We start from the raw sequence: 17,854 nt of genomic DNA, 5'->3' as shown, positions 1-17,854 counted from the left end.
AAATCCTTCAGTGGGCCTAAATAAGCAGAGAAGTAGAGTTTGTTTGGGGTTTTTTTGCAGCATAATTGAATAGACTTAGCTCGTGAAAGCCACTGATAGGTACTGGAACTTGTGCAGGGGAGAGAGGAGTAGGACTTATCCCATTTGGCAGCAGCAAATTGAGAGACAGAAAAGCTGTAAGTAGTAATTTGAGTTGTGAATTGAAATACATTGACAGAACATCTTGAAAGAAGCCTTTTGTACCTCTTCTGAGGCTTATATAATGTAGCCTAGTATTTTATGCTGTCAGTAAACAATATGTATGGTGACATGCCTTTCTAGTGAACTGTTTCCTTCTAATCTGGATATTTATAGGTTCACGTGAGAAGGCGGGTACCTGAGCATGTGCTGATCCTGAGAAATGAAACAGAAGCCAGAAGAAAAAGCAGAAGGAATATTAGCTATGTATTTCCCATCTTCCTGTTAAGAATTAGTAAGTAGAGAGAGAATAATAAGTGACTTCATTTTATGACTGTCATAGAACTTGAACATAGGTAGATCATAGGTAATATGTAATAATATATTTCAGGCAGTCTTTATTGGTCTTTTTCAAATGCTGAGAGCTAGATCTGAAATCGGAGTACAGACAATGAAATGACTCCTAGAAAACTTTTTGTTGAAGCTTTTATAAGCATTGCTGAGACATGAATGTACAAACCAACTAATAACTGTGGGTGTAACTGTTGTCTGTACTAAGATAGTATCTGTTTGCCAGAGGTCATTTTAAGGAATTCAGATGTGCAAGGAAAGATGAGGTTTTTTCCTGACATCGCACATGCCTGAATGTGGATCATGATGAATTTGCTCTACTTTTGCACTACTCTGGATGCTGTGTGTAGGTAGTTACGCATAGTGTGTGTATGCTGCATCATTTGAGCTAGTATACCTCAGGCTCTCAGCACAACTAGTGTGGCACTGCCCAAGCTCTCATAGCTCTCCTGTTTCTGAAGGGGCTCGTGCCTATATAGCTCACAGTAGAAAGGTAGGTTTACTCATCCAGGTGTACAGATACTCCTTGGGGTGCTGGTAGCACAAGCAAGGTGGGCTCAAAGCATGACTTGATGCCCTGAGAGTACTTGGAGGTTATAGCATGCTCCCCACGTGTCCTGCTTGCAGGGGTGCATAGGACAAGTGTAAAGCACTCCCTATTCCCTTAGAACTTCTCTTGATGTTAGGGCAGAGTTTGTTTGCTATTTAGAAAGTCTTTTTCATTAATTCCCCCTTGGAGAATCCTTGTAGCTATCCATATTTGTGAGATGCCTCATTCTTTGGAGTTTTTTTTTATTAGCCTCCAGATATTTCTCCTTTATCAGTTTCATGTACTTTGGAGAATTTCGGCACAACTTTTTTTGGGTTTTATGGCACACAGACCTAGGTAACAACTAAAAGTATTGTTGACATTATTGAATATTCATATCTACTAACTTTATATTGGCCAGCTATGAAAGGCTTTGATAATGGATAAGGTCCAGTGTGTGAGGTACTGTACCACACCAGATGAAAGTCCCTTAAGCATATGAAACTAAGCAACAAATGAGTGACACTTCCTAGTTTTAAACAATATAAATTAAAATAAGAACAGAATAAAAAAAACCCAACAATAAAACACCATTAGTCAGTAAGTGGAAACAACTGGTTTCACTTTTTTTTTAAATGCTATTGAGATTTTTATGGCCTTTAAAGAGGGATTTGATCCCTTATATATCAATAGAAAAAAGTAACTTTTTGGTTGTATACACTGTTCTTGCAATTATAGCTGGAATTTAGTTTGCTTATAAGTTAGACTAAAGAAGTTGCCACTCAGGAAAAATAACAGAATGTGTAAATCAAGTACTAAACAAAATTGCCATATCCAAGATGTCAGTGATGTTCTTGTCCTTGAGGCTAGATCAGAGAAAAGGAATTTTATTGAACTACAGTCTTCCATAGTGACAGTGGGAAAAACAAAAAGGCAGGCAGAAAGACAGAGATTGGGATTTGGAGGAAATACTAAAATAAAATAGCAGGCTGGACAGAAGGAAAGTCACTTTCTCAGCAGGTTACAAGAACTGTTTGCTAAGGATGTGCACAAGTATTTGTGATCCTAGTATTTGCATATACAGGAAATCTTTTATTGGGAGGGCACTTCCTGAATTACAGCGTATATATATCAGTAAAACAGAGCTGAGGGAAGTAAAGGCTTTGATGAAGACAAGTATCGTGCTCTTAAATCTTGTGAACATCCTACCTGTGGTAAGACTGTGACTTGGCATGGTGGGAGGAAAATAGATGGGATTTTTGTCTTGGGGATTTTTGCCCTTTAAAGGCTTAATGAGAGGGTCAGTTGTGATACTGGTCTTGAAATGATTAGAATGACTGTATGCTGCAGTTATCTTTTCTTCTGTAACAGCCCATTTGCATTGGCAAATCTCTCTGCATCACTGTATTCACACTGATACAAACAGGTGCTGATATAGGAACACTTAATTTTAGGCTCCAGGTGTCAAGACTAACAGTGCTCCCCGCAGCGGGTTAATTTGGCTAGAGTTTATACCTGTTTTAGTCTGAAAAGGAGGATCTGAAAAACTGCAAACCCCGCAGTCACTCATTATCAACCTATTAATTCTTTTCCTATGTAATTCTGATGCTGCCAGAGCAGTTGTATTTGTTTTCCAAGAGATGCTTATGGCTTCTTGCATATATATAAGTATCTGGAATTGTGAAACCCTTGAAAATCATGATGTATGTTTTCTTTCTGGTTGATCATGGATTCTGTGATTTACCATGGTTTTTAATTTTTGTGTCCTTACTCAAAATATTTGGTCAACTTTACAGTTGGTAGGTCTCTCACTGTGCAGACAGAATTGCCGCTCAAAGGGAAATGAGAAAAACTTTTAATTTTAATTGACCTGATCCTGCTGTTGCCGATTTGAATGGCTGAGCTTTCACAGCTCTTCCAGAACAGAAAAGAAAGGACTGCTGAGGAGAGATGGGCTCTGTCTCATAAGGAAGAATAAGTGCTTCTTTAAGTTTAGGCTTACCAACTCAGGAAGGAAGACTTTAAACTAGAATTAATGAGGACTGATGACAAAATAATGTGTTGTCAGTGGAAAGGTGACCAGAGGCATAGTAACCATGGATATAGGGTTTTTATAAAAAAGATTGAAGCAATATGGAAAACAGGATAGTGATTATGCCTGCTTAACATTTAAGATGTCTGTACTAGTGCAGGCTGTATGGAAACTAAATGGAAGAATGTACAAGGTTCTATTCAAAGTTGTGATTTAGGCAATGTAAATGTTTACTTGGTGGGATATTTCATTTGTTAATGAATTAATACAGAAAAAAAGTGGAGGTGGCTCCTGAAGAAAAGGGCAGGGAACATATGTTTCTCTATGAATATTTACCTTGGTATTGAAGTCTAGAATATAGAGGGAGATAATCTGTTAAAAGTATGCTTATGATAATAAAAGGAGAAAAAAGCCTGACTGTTGTTATGTTGAGGACCTACCATTAAGACCACCAAACCAAGAAGGATAAGATGGAAAGAACATTCTTGTAAACAACTGACAGAATAATTTGCCTTGAGGAGATACTAGCTAACCAAATATTTGTTGGGAAAAATAAATTGAATAGAGAGTATCCAGGGTATTTTTAGACTAGGATGATGTCAGGTTTTGATACAGAAGGTGAAGGTGAATACAAGAATTTTCTTACAAGGTTTTCAAGATTCTTAGAATGGAAAAGAGGAAGAATAGAAAAAAGCAACTACAAGAAATTCAAAGATCTGTTTGCAAAATCCTATGAAAAAAGTCTAGGAGAAAGGTGCTCAGGAGTTTGGCAGTTCATAAAAAACACATATATTTAAGATATAGTTGCAGGTTATCCTAATATGGAACAGTGAAAATAAATGTAATGTCTTGTAGTCCTCAATGGTCTTCAGGATGGAAGCATAATGGAAATAGCTAGAATTGTTCCTGAAGATGAGTCATCTTGGACTTCTGTGCTTTTTGGAAAGTCCAAAGTACAAAAATGAGAGACAAGGAGGAAGAGTTGTCGAAGATAGTAAAATAACCCAAAAGTTCCCTATTGCTTAGTAAGTCCCTTACTGATATAAGGGAGGACCAAGGAAAATTTTGGTCTGTGACCTCCCTGCAGAGAGTAATATATGTCAGTGAAGGTACAACATTTACTTATAACATCAATGGCAACAGGCAGTGGATAAAGTTCAGATTACGACAGGGAAGACGTGATTGATAGCTCTTATGCAAGCTACCTGTATTCAGTGGACTATGCCTACCAGCATTAACACTAAGCTCCTGGAGAAATGGCTGAAGCTATCTTCGAATTATCAGTAATGTTTAGAACTCAGTGCAGTCCCATAAGGGTCTAGAAATGGGACTAGCAAAGTAACTTTTAACAAAAAGTCAACTAAACGATACCAAAGAATTATAGGGCAATAAGCTTAACCTCAGTTTCGTAGAAGTTCAGAAGTACATAATCAAACATGGAATATGTCAAGGAAATAAGGAGGGGCGGGGAAGAGAGAAATATCGTTACAAACACTGTGTATTACACAAACCTAGTTTCCTTTTTATGACTGGGTAGCAACGTTTAACACTTGTGTTCGTCAAAACAAGGAATCATAGTCTATATTAAATTATTTTTAGGGAAGTATAAAGGTGGGTGAAAAACAGTACTTGGAGAACAGTTAGCAATTAGAAGTCTCTTGCTATTGGTGGAGTTAGAGAAGATCCAGAGGAGAGTGACTGAAATGATCATGGAGATAGAAGAGCTGCCTAATAGGGAGAGACTAAAAAGGCTGGGACCTTCAGCTTGGAGAGGGGAATGCGTGTTTGTTGCTGCTCAAATCCCACAATACAGAAATGTAGGAGGCCTTAAAGGAGCTAGTAGGAGCTCCATTTAGGACTGAGAAGTGCTCTTTGTTTTAACCAGCAAGCAGTAAACTTAGGAGGTCAGGGAGTATCAGCAGGTTCAGAAAAGACTTTGTCCAAGTCATGGTTTTTCACAGAATGAAATCTACAGGGAAGAGGCTATTTCCTCTAGCAGCTCTCATCCAACAGTTACGTGTGCTTGTAAAGTATGAGAGGTGTAACCTGGAAATAGTAGCCAGGCTATGCTCTCCCTTACCATTTCCTAAAGTCCTGTCAGAGAAAAAACACTGGGCTGGATGGTCTCACCTAGTAGGGCATTTCCTGGGTAGCGAGGTCCATTGCGGGAGGGTAAAATGTAACAGTTCTCTTGCAGCAAGAGTGATTTAGGCTTGTGAAAACCTTTTTAACAATAATAATACGTAAGCAGGGAAATGGGTTGCCAAAGAAGTTCTGCAACTTAAACCGTTTTTGTGGTTGTAAAAGTAGATTACACAACCAGCCAAAACTGTAATTTAAATATATTCGGTCCTTAGCATAGGTAAAGGAACTAGATGACCTCTGCTTCCCCCCCCCCCCCCCGCCCCAAGTATTTGATGATTCAGACTATTTCATTGTCATGTTGTGTCTCTAGGGTTCATGTGATACATGAATAATGTTAAATCTGAATGTGGAAATTGTCAGACCTTTCTGTTGTCGTTTAGTGAAGAAGAGTTTTTTTGTATTGCATCACATTTCTGCACAATGGTACTGCACTAAATGCCGTTAGTGTTACTATGCAGAAGATGAGTCACTTCCCTGGGCTCTGTAACATAACTGAGCACATATTGGAATTAACATTCTTTTGTTTCAATGTTTTTCTTGTCTTCTGCGGGCTAATCTATTTCAGCTTTACTAAATGGATAACCACGCATTTGAAATGCACGGAGAGAGCATACGAAGTTTGTCAAAAGAAAAAGAGTGGCCAAAGACAGAGGTACCAGCCATTTTCTTTTACAGTGCTATCAAAACATTATTAACAGAGTCAGACTGAAGATTAAACCCTTATTTTGTAACATGACCTAATCCTATACTATTAAGAAGGTCCTGAAGAAAATAAAAGCTGTAAAGGGCTTCAGTTGCTAAGGTCCTAAAATGCATAGCTCCATGTGCACTACCTAGGATCTGAACTGTGAGACATAATTGCCTGGCCCCACTTAAGTTAATAGTGAAATTCTTTATCCTCTAACTGCTGGACAAAGTAATTATCTTTGGAGGATTCCCCATTGATTTTAACAGAAAGAGCTACTTAAAAGCTCATCTTGTGGTAATGTTTAGTATCTCAACTGAGTTACACATTAGAGTACTGTTTCATCTTTCCTTTTTTTTTTGCCCTTGAGAAAAGTAATTGTCTGTAATTTTCCCATTAAAGTTTTTGCTTCTTGGGATTTGAATTAACTTCATGCAATAAGAGTTGGCATATCGTTTGTAAGCCGTTACATTTGTTTGCAGTCAGCACAGTGCTGCTTCTTGGCTATAAATATACCAAGGCTAGTGATTTCCTCACAACATAACTCACTCCACACAGTTGTACTGAGGTTGAATGTTCTGTATTAGTTATTATTATATAATATGTACAGCATTCTTTTGACTTTAAAAATAATTATTGAATTGGTGCCACTGCTGTGAAAATGCTGTAAATTAAAGGCCCTTCAAATCTGGAAAATGGGGATTTCGAACGCACTTAACTATAAAGCCTTGTTCTCTGACTCAGACTCTGTGGTCTGAGTACTACTGTTGGGATATTTAATTGAACACAAGCTTTAAAAAGGGAGTCATTTAAACTGAAGAAAAGATTATTACCGAATAGAATAGGGTGGTATTTTGAGCACTTTTCTGCTGGCAAGAGAAACGTATTTGTAAAGAGCTTTTGTCAAATAGATTCATGAAAAAGGTCATTTTGTTAAAATCAGCATGTAATTTTTAATTTTTTCATTTCTGATTGTTCAGCTTAAGAAATCAACATTCATAGCTCATCTTCAGGCACTCACCATCTGAAAAATCAGGCTTTTAAAGGTAGATCAAGCTGTGCACCCAGAATCAGTAGAGAGTTTTAAAATTTGGGCCCGAGAATGCAGTCTCTATTCATCTGAAGCTGCAACTTCGGCAGCAAAAATGGTTGAGGGACAGAAAACACTGAATATCCTCACCAAGGTGATGCTTCATGGTGCCAGAAGCGCCTTGGCCTTCTATAAAGAACTTGTGTGCTTCTGCATGCCCAGCTGCTTCTCCCCTTTGTCCTGAGCTGCTTCTCCCCTCCCCAGAGGCCTGAATGTCCACAAAGGAAATTTTCAGTAAAGAAATGATGCCCAGAGCAGTTAGTACAGATGAAATTTCCCCATTCTGGCCTGTCTTCTCCACTGCCAGGGAGCTGGGCCATGTGAGATGTGACGTAAAGCAGAGGCAGCATTTCCACCCCAGAGATGAAGGTGGATGCTACAAGTCCTCAGTATTTTGTGACATAGATTAGAAACAGCAATGAAAAAATCTTTAAGCGTTTGTGAGACCCCAGGATGAGGAAGATGGTTTTTTTGCTTGATGAAATGATGAAAGGACAGCAACAATCTGATAACGTACTCTACAAGGTTTTCCTGTACTGGGCCCAGTAATTTGGCTATACCTGTGTTTCTGAAAGGCATACTGTTTTGATTACAAAACAACTATCGCAAACTTTCTCCTGTGTGTTAGATCTAATAAAGCTTTCTTTTTTGTTGGGGGGGGGACTTTTTATTAATTTCAGGAAAGAAAGGGCAGCTGGTCCCTAATGAAAGTCTTTCTAGTTTGTCTATTGGCCTGTGTTATCACCACCGCAATAGGAGTGCTGGCCCTGTCCTTGGTCTATGTAAAGAGCACTGCCTTTATGAAAGAGACGGATATTAAAGACGATGGTGCATCTTCCCCAAAACCAGATGAAAAAAGTGTGGATTTCAAATTCCAGTTCCTGAATCATCTGGAGAAATCAAAGGTAAATTGTTCATCTTGTGCAATGATATTCTAGCATCGTTTATAGAAGTTTAATGAATTAATTTCACCTAACTCTTTCTTAAGCATTAGGTGATCAGTCTAAACCTGTTATCCAGGCTTCTTTTATAATCCATGGGGAGAGACACAAACTTCCTGACAGCGTTTCACTCCAATTCATAACAGATGTTGGAAGTGGTACGGATCTCTGGAGTGCCTCTTGGGGAGCTAAATAATTGCTCCAACAAATTAGGCTTGTAAGACAAGGCAACGGTTTTATATGTGATTCTGAAATTACAGAGTATGAAATTCTGAGTAACAAAACCAGAAAGATCAAATTTTAATGTAAGCCGAGTAGCATGCTAACCTTTTTGTTCTTAGGACTGGATTCAAACAAATTGTTATGTTGCAAGAAAAAACTCCGTGATCTTGTTTCAGTGAGCTAAAATGAATTAATTGACAATGTAATGAAGCCCTAGGAATTATGTAGTTTTTGTTTAGGTGTATTTTGATACTTACAGAAACATAACCTTTGACAAACTCTGAAGACGTGCTCCATCTTCTAAATATATCTTTATATAAAAAAATAACTCCTGATTAATTTTTGCTTTTCAGCGAAAGAGGGAAAAGAATAGATTAGGTAGCAGGGCACTTTAAACTGACAACATCCATTCTGGTACTTTTTCATGTTAGATTTAACTATGTAATTAATTTTCAAACAAAAAATGTTTGTAAGAATGAAAGAAAAGTGTTTCAGAGGAGAGCAGCCCTTTTAATATGCCCTTCCTCAGTGCAAGATGATTCTTTTAAGTACAAAACATGTTCTAGAGGCAGTACAAATATTGGGAAGGGAACAGTTTCAGGTGCAAATAGTTTTCAACCATAGAAACTCAGGAAAATATCTTGCTTGGGAAATGTTCTAAATGTTTTCAATCTAAAAGTTTAAGCGTATATGTAACTGATTCCCCAAATCAAAGTCCAGAATGACGTAAAAAGAGGAGGAGCGGATAATTTTGTTCTTGATATCACTATATCTCTCGTTTGTAGAAACAATACTGTTACATCATGATGTGAGAAAGTATATAAATGATTGTGAAAAGTGACTAAAATACATACAGAGAGAATCCTCACTAAGAAAAGGAACAGGTCCCTTCAGTATTGCCCAGACCAAGAATTTTCTGAACTATTTTTGGATTGTTTGGTCACCACTGTCCACAATTAATACAGTTCTCCGCTCTCACTAACTTTACAGGTACATAAGTACCCAGGTGGTGAAATTCAGTGGGCAAGATTCAGGAAGGATGTAAAGGAATATCAAAGTGATGAAGAAATGGAATTTGGAAAAAGTATCAATAACCATCGCTCCAAAATGACTTTTGGAACCTTAAGGATCAAAAGCAAAGGGCTTCGGGCTCCCCATTGGCATTTTAATGCCAATGAACACGGCTACCTGCTACAGGTATTATCTGATTATTTCAGCTTTCCCAATTGGTTTTGCAGTTTCAAGCATCATGTATATATAGAAGATGTACATATCTAAAAAAAAAATTACATATTATATACAAATGTTAACAGGTAATAAAAGCAAAATTACCACTGATTTATGTATGACACTGGTTCTCTTGCTTGAAATAACATTTTCAAATGGAGATGCTTAAAATAGGCTGTTTAATGTTATTTGCAAGACTACTAAACACCTGTAGCTTCCAATGAAGTATAAAAACTGAGGTCAGAGGACCTGAAAGTTACAGAGTTTTATGTACTTATCCAAGTACTTAGAATGATTAAAGTAATTATATTAGAGAACCGTTGCAGAATCACAGAGATGGACTGTTCAGTTTCTTAAGAAAGCCTCTGGCTCCATCCCCTGTATTGATGCAGGATAAGAACACCTAAAGCGTATCTGACGGTTTTGTTCAGTTTTTAAAAATTTTCAACAAAGGAGCTATTACAAAATCAAAAAATAGTTGTCTCCCATGTTTCATCACACAAACCATTAGAATGTTTGTGCTGGTACACAAACCACATTTTTGTTTACTGCAAAAAAACCCTCCTAATTTCTCCTTGTTTATCTCCATTGTTTTGTTCCCGCACAGTCTTCTCTTTCCTAGACCAAATACCCCTCCCTTTTCCCCCCGAAATAAATCTTTGAAAAGGTTTGCCCTGTCTGACCTGAGTGTCAAATTTCAAATCTGTAAAAATAAAGAAAATAAGAGATCAATAGAAACTCACCGTGAGGAATTCAAGATAGCATGTTAATTTGAAAACAAAATGATCTTTCTTTGGAAGCACAGGTACTTTAGATATATCTAAATTATTAATTTATTTCTAAGAATAATTATTCCTATTTTGATCAGCACAGAACTGAACAGCTCCAGCTGGGTGGGGGATCCTCCTTGGAGTAAGGCATTCCACAAATGCCTAGTCCTCTCTCCAGCAGTTTTTGGTCAAAGATGGCTCCTTTATAGCTGCTCACAGCCTCTTTAATAAGAAATGGTTTAAGTATGAGCAATGTGTATTTGTCACTTGTTCCTTAAACCTTCTAAAATTTTGTCACTTAAAATGCTATTCTGGATTTAAGTTCACAAAGGCTGGTTAGAGAGTGCATTAGGATCTGTTTTTTCCTAACAGCCTTCAGGTTATTTGAATTATTGATTTGCTGCATATGGATTAAATGAGAGAACTTCCATTACGATCGTTAAGCTCTGATTATGTTACAGGGTACTGCCTGGATTGGAGTAATTGGTGCAGATGACAGCGTGGTTACCACATACAATGTCACGGCTGGTCAAGTGATCTTCTTCCCTAGAAACACTGTCCATTGGGTAAAGAATGTAGGATCAGAAGACTGTGTGTTCTTGCTGTTCTTTACAACACATGAAGAACTTCAGACCTTGGATGTAGATGATGCATTTTTCTCTACTCCAGAGGATATAGCAGCTAGAGCATTAAAGGTCTGTATGATAGGATAGCCAGCCTCTATCTAGTCTTCTACACGTTAACATGGCAGTCCAGGCTCCCTCTGTGTATTTTTTGGAGAGGATGTTCCCTACCTCAGCTGTTCTCTCTAGTCCCATCAGTGTGGAAGGATGTACACATGTCCTTTGTGTATCACTGTGCCACCCTGTGTGTTCCTTTATACACAAGGAGAAATAAATGATGATGCTCTCTCCAAGAAACTTCTTCTCCTTTTCACACTTATCCCCGGTTCATGAAGAATTTTCCATATTTCCAAGGGTGGAAGGGAAAATAATATAGTGAAGCCCAAAGCAAATTTCCCAATAGACCCTTGATGAATTCTGTGGTATGAGAAGGTCTCATAGAAAACTATAGATAAGTCCATCTCCTTGTTAAAATTGATCTTATTTGAACTGACTAGTTGGCAATGTCCCTTCAGCAAGAATACAGCCACAGAGTTTCTGCTGAGTCTGAGGAATTTGCATGTTCAAACCACAGAATTATGATAGACCTTCCCACCCTGAAACAGTTTGATGGGAGATGGATTGAGTTTCCCTTCTGCTTCAAATCTCTGTGGTAACTGCGAAGGAAGGGCAGAGCAAAGGAGCAAAATAGAGTATTGATGGGGCTAGGTAGTTAAAGAGATGAGGTACGTTCATGAGGCAAAATTTGTCTACCACCAGGTACTAAGGTGGGATATTCAATGAAGCAAAATTTTAATTCCTCCGTTTGCTGTGTGTCTCTGTCAACTTAATATGCATTGTGTGTCCCGCAGCCACAAGGAGGAGTTAACTTCATCAGAACATTCAAGAAACAAGTAGAAGATCAAGCAGTTAACCTCCCACCAAACTTAAATGAGCTTGTACAAAATGCCACCTATGTGCAGTCTCCGGACAACCTTGTATGGCAGTACTTCTACAATCTCAAAGGTATACATCTCGGAACTTTGTATGTAAGAGCTCTCCGTGTTTCTGGAGGGGGAGAGGAGTGGATCTGTAATCAATTCACTGAAACAGGAGTTAAAAAGTATATAGAGAAATGACAAGAATTTAAGGAGATAAAATGAAAAATATATTGGTAATACATCTAATTACTGCCCTTTGAAGATGTATAACCTAATTCTTATCTCAAAGTAGTTTACCCTTTGGATTTTAATGTTGCTATCTGCAACAGTAGGTATGAGAGCAGAATGCCAGTAAGCAGCAGGGCATGAACTAAATACTTCTCAGCTCAAGGTTCTCTCCTGATGTATGTAACCAGGACTGGTGTGTTCCCTGCTATAGTTAAGTTAAGCAGTAACCTAAACCTAAACTTTTCATTCAGAAATTGAAATCTAATAGGCCAGGAAGCCCTGCAGCAGATTAGCTGGAGAGTGGCTGATGCTGAGCTGCTTAGAATATCTTGCGTTTGCATATGAAACGTCAATGAATAAACACCTTAACATATACCTAATTATGTCCTCCCTTTTCTTCTACAAATACAGCTTCACAAACAGCATTGAACCATATTCACTGTTTGGTTTATCGACAATTGTATTAAACAACCCTCTGTACTGCCTGGATCTAGTGATTATCAGTGAGCACCTAATAAACACAGATGGCAAAACTTAATTCCAAGTAATATAGTCTATTCAAAAAGCTATAAAAAGCAAATATGGGTCCAGAGCTCCACACACAGCTGATGGAGGTCATGAGAAGTAGATGTGTGACAAAAATCTTTGCACTTGGACCAGAATGTTCTTCTGCATTGGCAGTACTTTACAAAATATTGTGACACACAATCAGTGCCATAAAGGTTAACATGAATTAATATACTGAAAGTCAGCGTGTTCTTTGAGTGTATTGTTAATGATAGCAGTTTGGGATGGAAAAAATGTAGTTGACTTTTTCATTATGGTTATCTGACTACTAGTGAGTGAAGGATAGATAAGCTAAATGGGCTTTCTTTTTGGTTCCAGAGGCTCGTAAGATTCGAGGCCTCAAGTTTAGTACATAGTAATGGCTTGAAGTTGGCCAATACACTAACAAGCAACGTTAACCAAGCCTTGTTGGAAATGCTCATTTAACTGTCTTTGTTTTAGGGTCAGCAAAATATCCTTTTCCAGGAGGAATCTTCCAGTGGGCTCGCTACCGCATAAATGGCACAGGACTAAATGAAACGGAAAAAATTTTTAGTGAGTCACTGAACAAGGTGTGTGCTTTCAGTTGGATACTGTAGCTATTTAAACATAAGGCAGAGTATGCAATTTCTGTGGGTTCTTCACTGCTTTGTCATGTATAACAGGGATACAACAAACTTGGATGGTTTTCTGAACGTTTTTGTTCTGCTTTTCAGCATGAAAATACCCTGACCTTAGCAACTCTCAGGATATTCAGCAACAGACTGGGGCAGCCTCATTTCCACTTCAATGCTAACGAGATGGGTTATGTCATTAGCGGCTGTGGACAGGTAATTTGTAACATCGGTGAGGGATAAGTCAGTGGAGTTTTGGCTGTATAACAATTACAGACCTAATAACCGATTCCCAGCCCTGATTAATAATACCACAATTAGTAGTATTACAAAACTTTCAGTGTCCACACTTTCCTTTTCCATACAAAATTTTGATCTGGGTTACATTTGCGGAAGCTTGTCTAGTCAAAGGGGAGTTATACAAAGAGCAGAATTTGTCCATCTTGTTAAGTTGTTCAGCAAAATCACGTATGTTTATGACAGGAATTCCCACGCTCCTGCATGCTGGGAGTACAAACTAAAAAAGCAATACTTTTGATTTAGCGCCTCTGAGGAACAGATAAATAGAGAAAATTTAGTGAGTATTAAGATTTAGACTGCAGGATTTTATTATGTTTTTCACTCAGTGCAAATTTGAAGTGCAAAGGTAATTGAGATGGAACGATGAGACTCCATAATGTGAGGACTTACCGTGTTCTTACTCAGGAATTTGCCTAGGACCCCTCTACCTTTTTGGAGTCTCAGTGAAAGCACTGATGCTACCCTAGCTGATTTCAGTGCGGTGCTGGGACCGTCACTGTGTATTTATCCAATAACAGCACACTGAAAATTGTTGTTGTTGAATATTGCTGCTTTACTTGCAACAGGCTGGAGTTATTCTCTCATCTGGAGTCACCGCCAGCTTCAACATTGGCATTGGAGATGTCATATTTTTCCCTGTTGGAACCCAACATTATATCAAGAGCATATGTGATGAGGATTTGCTTTTGATTCTAGCCTACAGTACGGGGAACCAGGTGAGAATTCATATGGGCAAGGGGAGTAAAAAAATGTTCAACTGTACATAATCTCATGCTTTCCTCATGCACATAAGCTTTATGCTTTGGTGCACACATTTCAAAAGAAATTCTGAGAATATGTTGGGTACACTGACAGTGCAAATTCACCTATCAACACTCTGTACACCTATCAAAACTCTGTACACGGAAACAGGAGGTGGGGAAGACAAAGAAAAGGTCTGTGGTAGGGTGTGACATGTGCCCGTGTGTGTGTGCGTGTAAGACAGATGGAATTCAGATCATGTTTGTGCATGAGGTACTGCTGGTGTTTAAGAGACGGAGCTTGTCCTTGAGCAGACGGGACAGGCTGAGGGTCATAGAATCATAGAATCATTGAGGTTGGAAAAGACCTCTAAGATCATCGAGTCCAACCGTTGACCCAACACCACCATGCCCACTAAACCATGTCCCTCAGCGCCTCATCTACTCGTCTTTTAAATACCTCCAGGGATGGGGACTCCACCACTTCCCTGGGCAGCCTGTTCCAATGTTTCACCACTCTTTCAGTAAAGAAATTTTTCCTCACGTCCAATCTAAACCTCCCCTGGCGCAACTTGAGGCCATTTCCTCTTGTCCTATCACTAGTTACTTGGGAGAAGAGACCGACCCCCACCTCGCTACAACCTCCTTTCAGGTGGTTGTAGAGAGCAATGGGGTCTCCCCTGAGTCTCCTTTTCTCCAGGCTGAACAACCCCAGTTCCCTCAGCCGCTCCTCATAAGACTTGTTCTCCAGACCCCTCACCAGCCTCGTTGCCCTTCTCTGGACACGCTCCAGCACCTCGACGTCCTTCTTGTAGTGAGGGTCTTTACAAGCTGAGCACCCACAAAGGGAAAGATCTTCATAAGCCTCGAACAGGTCTATATCTTAGGAGCCAGAGCAAGGGTGTATTTATCTAAGGTTACACGTATCCAGTGATCTTGATAGCCCAGTGTAAGACATGCCATTAGTTATATGCTTTTATATTAATTCATTTTCATCTTGGATTTGAGCTGCACTTTAGTATTCCGTATTATTAACACTGTAAAAATGATCAGGTAGCTATGAGTATTCTTTTTAAAATATTCTTTTTCTTCATAGCTGGAAACTCTTCGTATGAATAAATACTTCCGTGGAACAGCAGATCATATCCTTGCTCAGCTTTTTTTCAAGAAGCAGGCTGAGTTTAAGAAGTTCTCAAATTAGGCAAATAACCTCTCTTAGCAGTTAATGGCTCCAAGAATTTTTCATGATCACCGTGTTTCTAGCAGTACTTTTTGGTACCTTTCTCGCTATTTATCCAGAAGAGATGTTCAGAAAAAAGAAGAGTTTGGGGTTATTAATTATAAAAATTATTTTCTTTTTGTATTTTATCATGTTTTATTTATAGTACAATGTAATGTGATTGTAAATTAAAGTAATTTCTACCATTACAATTGCTCTGTATAACATCCATTCTCTCGCGCTACTGAAGTTCACATTGATTTTCTGTCACATAGACAGCGCTCTTATCTAGCAGCGTGTTTACACAAATACGGCGTGACAGCTCGGTCTATCCCCAACCCGGGTATTGTGTGTTAAGCCCTGCATCTAACAGTGATGGCAGGAACGAGTTCGTCATACGTTCAGGTCATATTCACTCTCCCTCCCCTAACTCCTTCTCGTGTAAATATTTAATTACAGCCAACAGGATGGCTGCAACAGGGATGCAGGGAGATCTTTCTCTGTTTCCCATGGGTGAGGGTGTATTTTTTTTTTTCTGTCTCAGGAAATATTTGCTTACTTCATGGGGTTTAAATCAAATTAGGATCAAAGTGGTTTACCGATTTATCGTCATGTAATAAACAAGGATTCAGTGAAATACACAGTTGGGATTCAATTTCATGTCTTACCAAGGCTCTAGGTAATCCCCTGGCTACCCTTTAATCCTGCTGAAGGTCATATTCCTCTTCAGCTTTATCAGTTTGGGGCAACCATCCCATCAGCTTGGGGTACTCCACTTGCAGCTGCTGCCACGCTCCCCTTCCTACCGCACAGGCTGGGGTTGTCCCAGCCATTCACAGAGCAGAGGGAGTGGCTGTGCAGGTCCCGGCACAAACCTCTTCTCAAAGAGAAGACTGCAGACCCCAACGGGGCTGAGGTGTTGACGTTCTTGAAGGCAACGAACAAAGATATTACAGGCATGTCCAGGAGGAGAAGTTTCACTGTCGCATAATTCACCTGCAGCCCAGCGTTGCTTTTAAAGGCCAGAAACAATGTCTAAAATAGGAGTTGGACATAAAAGGCTTGCTATGACCTAGCTCAGGTCACCGCTGTCCCAGAGGGACCTGCCTCATCCCCTGTCCCACCAGGGCTCACAGGAGCAGTATTTCTTCTGTGCCACGTCCCTACTGGCCACCGCCTGGTCTGGCCTTGACCCCAGCCTCACAGACAGTACCAGAGCTGGATAAGCCCTCTAAGTCATGCTGCGCCCCAAGGGTGTCGTGGTTTAACCTCAGCCGGCAACTGAGCCCCACCCAGCCGCTCGCTCACTGCCCCCCGGCCCCGGTGGGATGGGGGAGAGAATTGGAAGAGTGAAAGTGAGAAAATGCGTGGGTTGAGATAAAAACAGTTCAATAATTGAAATAGAATATAATAATAATAATACACAAAGCAAGTGATGCACAGTACAATTGCTCACCACCCGCCGACCGATGCCCAGCCAGTCCCCGAGCAGCGGCCCCCCCGGCCAGCTTTCCCCAGTTGATGTACTGAGCATGACGTCCCATGGTATGGAATGTCCCTTTGGCCAGTTTGGCTGTGCCCCCTCCCAGCTTCTTGTGCACCTCCAGCCTGCTCAGTCGGTAGAGCATGGGAAGCTGCAAAGTCCTTGACTAGTGTAAGCACTGCTCAGCAACAACTAAAACATCGGTGTGTTATCAACATTGTTCTCATCCTAAATCCAAAACACAGCACTGTACCAGCTACTAGGAAGGAAATTAACTCTATCCCTGCCGAAACCAGGACAAAGGGGTGGAGACCTGGCTTATTATTAGGTTATTAAGTGCTTCCAGGTGTTAGGAGAGAAACAGGCGGGTTTCTCAGGTGCTGGGAGTCAATCAGCCCAAGGCTCTGGTTTAAAACAATTCAGCTGGGAAAAGGAAGGTTTAAATGCTGGGTTCTCAGTTGAGATGCTCCTTCGGAGACCCGGAGGCACCCACCAGGTAGGGGTGCTGCTCTCCTTGGCAGATGGGAAAAGGCAGCTCGCTGAGGAACAGGGAAGTGGGTTTTGTTCTGCTGTTGTCCTGTTCCTTTGCTGTGCTGGAATAACAGACTGAAAGCCGGGGCCTCTTGTCCTCTGCCCTCCTGAGCCCTGCGGTCCCACGGCACGGCGTTCAGAAGTTGCTCGTAGGCACCCACCAAATATTTCGGTGCCTGGTTTCAGCCGGTGTTCTCAGTTGTGTGCCCCTAGGGCTGGGTTTGACCTGTGGCCCACTGTTGGAGAGGTTTGGTTTATCTCTTGTGTCTCTTCTTTTTTTTTGGCATGCTGCTTTTATTCCATGTTGTATTTGACTGCAAGCTACACTTTAAAACCTAGCTTGATGGCGTCAGGTCCTTTACCCAGGTGGGTGCCATTATTACCTGTGCAGAGCAGGACAGTGACTGTCAGTAAAAGGGGGTGATCAGGTTGATTATAAAAGAAATATCAAAAAGTGTTAAAAGCCTGGCATTTCTAATTT

General features: G+C 40.0%; 1 protein-coding gene across 1 annotated transcript; it reads left to right on the top strand.

Moving 5' to 3' along the window:
* Positions 1-419: 419 nt before the first annotated feature.
* On the top strand, positions 420-15,536 carry LOC143172110 (uncharacterized). Its single transcript, XM_076361364.1, has 10 exons — positions 420-472; positions 5,800-5,886; positions 7,690-7,914; positions 9,163-9,369; positions 10,631-10,864; positions 11,644-11,797; positions 12,949-13,058; positions 13,203-13,316; positions 13,967-14,116; positions 15,237-15,536. The coding sequence occupies exons 2-10, from the start codon at positions 5,809-5,811 to the stop codon at positions 15,339-15,341; spliced, it is 1,377 nt and encodes a 458-aa protein (XP_076217479.1). The 5' UTR covers positions 420-472; positions 5,800-5,808; the 3' UTR covers positions 15,342-15,536.
* The last annotated feature ends 2,318 nt before the right edge of the window (positions 15,537-17,854 follow it).

The sequence above is a fragment of the Aptenodytes patagonicus genome, chromosome W (assembly GCF_965638725.1).
Source record: "Aptenodytes patagonicus chromosome W, bAptPat1.pri.cur, whole genome shotgun sequence".
Lineage (NCBI taxonomy): Eukaryota > Metazoa > Chordata > Aves > Sphenisciformes > Spheniscidae > Aptenodytes > Aptenodytes patagonicus.
The sequence above is the reverse complement of the archived record's forward strand: the minus strand, read 5'-3'. Positions and strand labels throughout refer to the sequence as shown.